At 41.0% G+C, this 2,304-nt stretch overlaps 1 protein-coding gene across 1 annotated transcript; it reads left to right on the plus strand.

Moving 5' to 3' along the window:
• The first annotated feature begins 814 nt into the window (after positions 1 to 814).
• LOC5565996 lies at positions 815 to 2,070 on the plus strand. The gene is made up of 6 exons (XM_001650314.2): positions 815 to 1,044; positions 1,102 to 1,166; positions 1,228 to 1,350; positions 1,418 to 1,678; positions 1,746 to 1,778; positions 1,838 to 2,070. Exons 1-6 carry the CDS (start codon positions 924 to 926, stop codon positions 1,958 to 1,960), a joined length of 726 nt encoding a protein of 241 aa, XP_001650364.1. The 5' UTR covers positions 815 to 923; the 3' UTR covers positions 1,961 to 2,070.
• The last annotated feature ends 234 nt before the right edge of the window (positions 2,071 to 2,304 follow it).

Below are 2,304 nucleotides of genomic sequence, written 5' to 3' on the forward strand. Positions count from 1 at the left end.
TGTTGTCAGAAAACCGAAAAAAAATGAAAATTGAAAAGCTGGTGCTGAAGTTGTCGCACAAAATATTGCTGGCAATACTGTTTGGCAGACCAATCAGCGGCTTATTAGTTTTGGCACGAAACTCAGATACGTTTTGTCGAGTCTGTGTCTCAGGTTTTTATTATTGCAGTAGTGCTGCATATCGTAAAGTAGAGAATAAAAAACATAGTCAATTGGCAAATAAATAAAGCTCATAGTTGATTAATGTGTAAATGCTCATATCATAAGTACATTAAGCTAAAAAGCAGAATCTGGCCCAGTAGAGGTGTAACGTCAGAAGAAAAGAGCATTTACGATGCAACATGCGCAGCGAAACACCAAACATAAATTACAGCTTGTGTTAAGAATTCATATTATACTAACGTTTTGCGTGGATCAAATAGTTTTTAGAATAAAATTTCCATGTTATCATTTGAATAAGGTCACCCCAAGAATAGCCTTACTTATTACTTATTATTTATTTGAGCCATTCGCAAGCTTTTAGAATATTTACAATATTTAAAGTGAGTAAAATTACTCACGAGTGAGTAAATGTTAGTCGAAAACTCACTCACGAGTATGAGCTGTACAACTGAAACTCACGACTGAGTATACTCACGCGAGAGTTCAAGCTGTACAACTCATACTCGTGAGTGAGTTTGCAGTTTTCAGTGAGTACTCACGAGTTTCTCAACACTGATGCACCCTACCAAGCTTGAAACTTCATTCAATCGATCATTGCCCAACCGGTGGGCTCTCACGCGAAAACATCGCGCGATGCATAAACATCGTATGTTTCTACGACGTCACCGACTGAACTCACATGTCACTGTCCGTTATGATTTTAAATGGCTAGCAGTAGTTTATAAACATAATAAAAACATATGAATTTTTAAAGGCGTAGAATGTCCGCACATAAGTGGATCCACTGCAATATTTGTTACAATCTACTATCGAAGAAGGAACGTCGCTTCTTTTTGATGAGCTGCCAGCATACACTCTGCAAGGACTGCATGGCGAACTCGAGTGAGTATTGCCGGTTCCAAGTTGAATCCAAATCCAACTAACATAACAATTTTGCAGATCGAGGAACTTGCTGTCCAGTTTGTAAAAGGCAAGGCCTACAGTTTGTGGAAATCTGCAACACGGTAAGAAACTCAGCCATGACTCACGCTCTGAACATAACAAATCTCAACCGATTAATTTCAGATGGACAAGAAATTTAAGGCGCTGTTCGACCCGGATGTACCGAAAACCATCGAGCAGTCTTGTAAGATTATCAACTTTCAAACGAAACAGAAGCAGCATCTGATTGATTATATCATCTATATGGTACCAGACGGATAACCAACCCAATCGATAACAATGGAGATAACTAAACTTGATCCCAACTTTTCAGGACGAAAAAATACTTAAAGCCGAACAGATAGAACACCATCTGAAGAAGAAGGTCTACGAACTCCAACAGTGCTACCAGAAGACGCGCAACTATCGGCGGAACAAGCAGCAAGCTCTTCGGAAGCAGATGGGTCTGGCAGAAGCAGATGAAGGTGAAAGTCCTCCTACGGGTGCGAATCCCCCCACACGGAACGAGGGCGACTTCTTCGATGACCACACGAAAAGCTCCGGAAGTAATGGCAGCCGATTGTCCACCGATAGCGTAAGATTTCTTTGTTGCGTGATAGATACCTAAATGATGTTCTAATGTTTAATATCACACATTTCAGAGAGGCCGCAAGGATTCCTTCCTAAATTTGAAGGTTAGTGATAAGATGAGAGGATGAAGATCTTGGTCTCTTACTAAACATTTGCTTTGCAGGGTTCTTCGACATCCAGTGATTCCGTTCGTTCGGTGGACTTTGGGACCACTCCGTCCAGTGGCGATCGGTCGACCGGTAGGATCAATGAATCCTTCCACAGTATGCGGATTGATAGTGAGTGATGGCTATCAACAATAGGCAAAATAATGTAGGACTCTTAATTCATTGTAATTTCGAAGATGAATTGCATTTCTAGCACTTATAGGGACTAGTTTCTCAGCTTGAATTCTAACGAGCTGTTCATAAATGGTTACTTACTTGATGGCATTGGCGTAAATACGGGGGGCTAGGGAGGGGGTCTTAGCTCTCCCATAGAAAATCTCTGGAAAATTAGAACTCACAGGCAAGGTATACATCAAGCTTGAGGAATTTATTGATGGTCAGGGTTCCAAGCCCTCACTAGCATTAAGCTCAAGTTACGCTAATACTTTATGGGCCTCAATCTTCCGTCATAAGAGCAACGTGA

This window comes from Aedes aegypti, chromosome 2 (genome assembly GCF_002204515.2).
Source record: "Aedes aegypti strain LVP_AGWG chromosome 2, AaegL5.0 Primary Assembly, whole genome shotgun sequence".
Taxonomy (NCBI): Eukaryota; Metazoa; Arthropoda; class Insecta; order Diptera; family Culicidae; genus Aedes; species Aedes aegypti.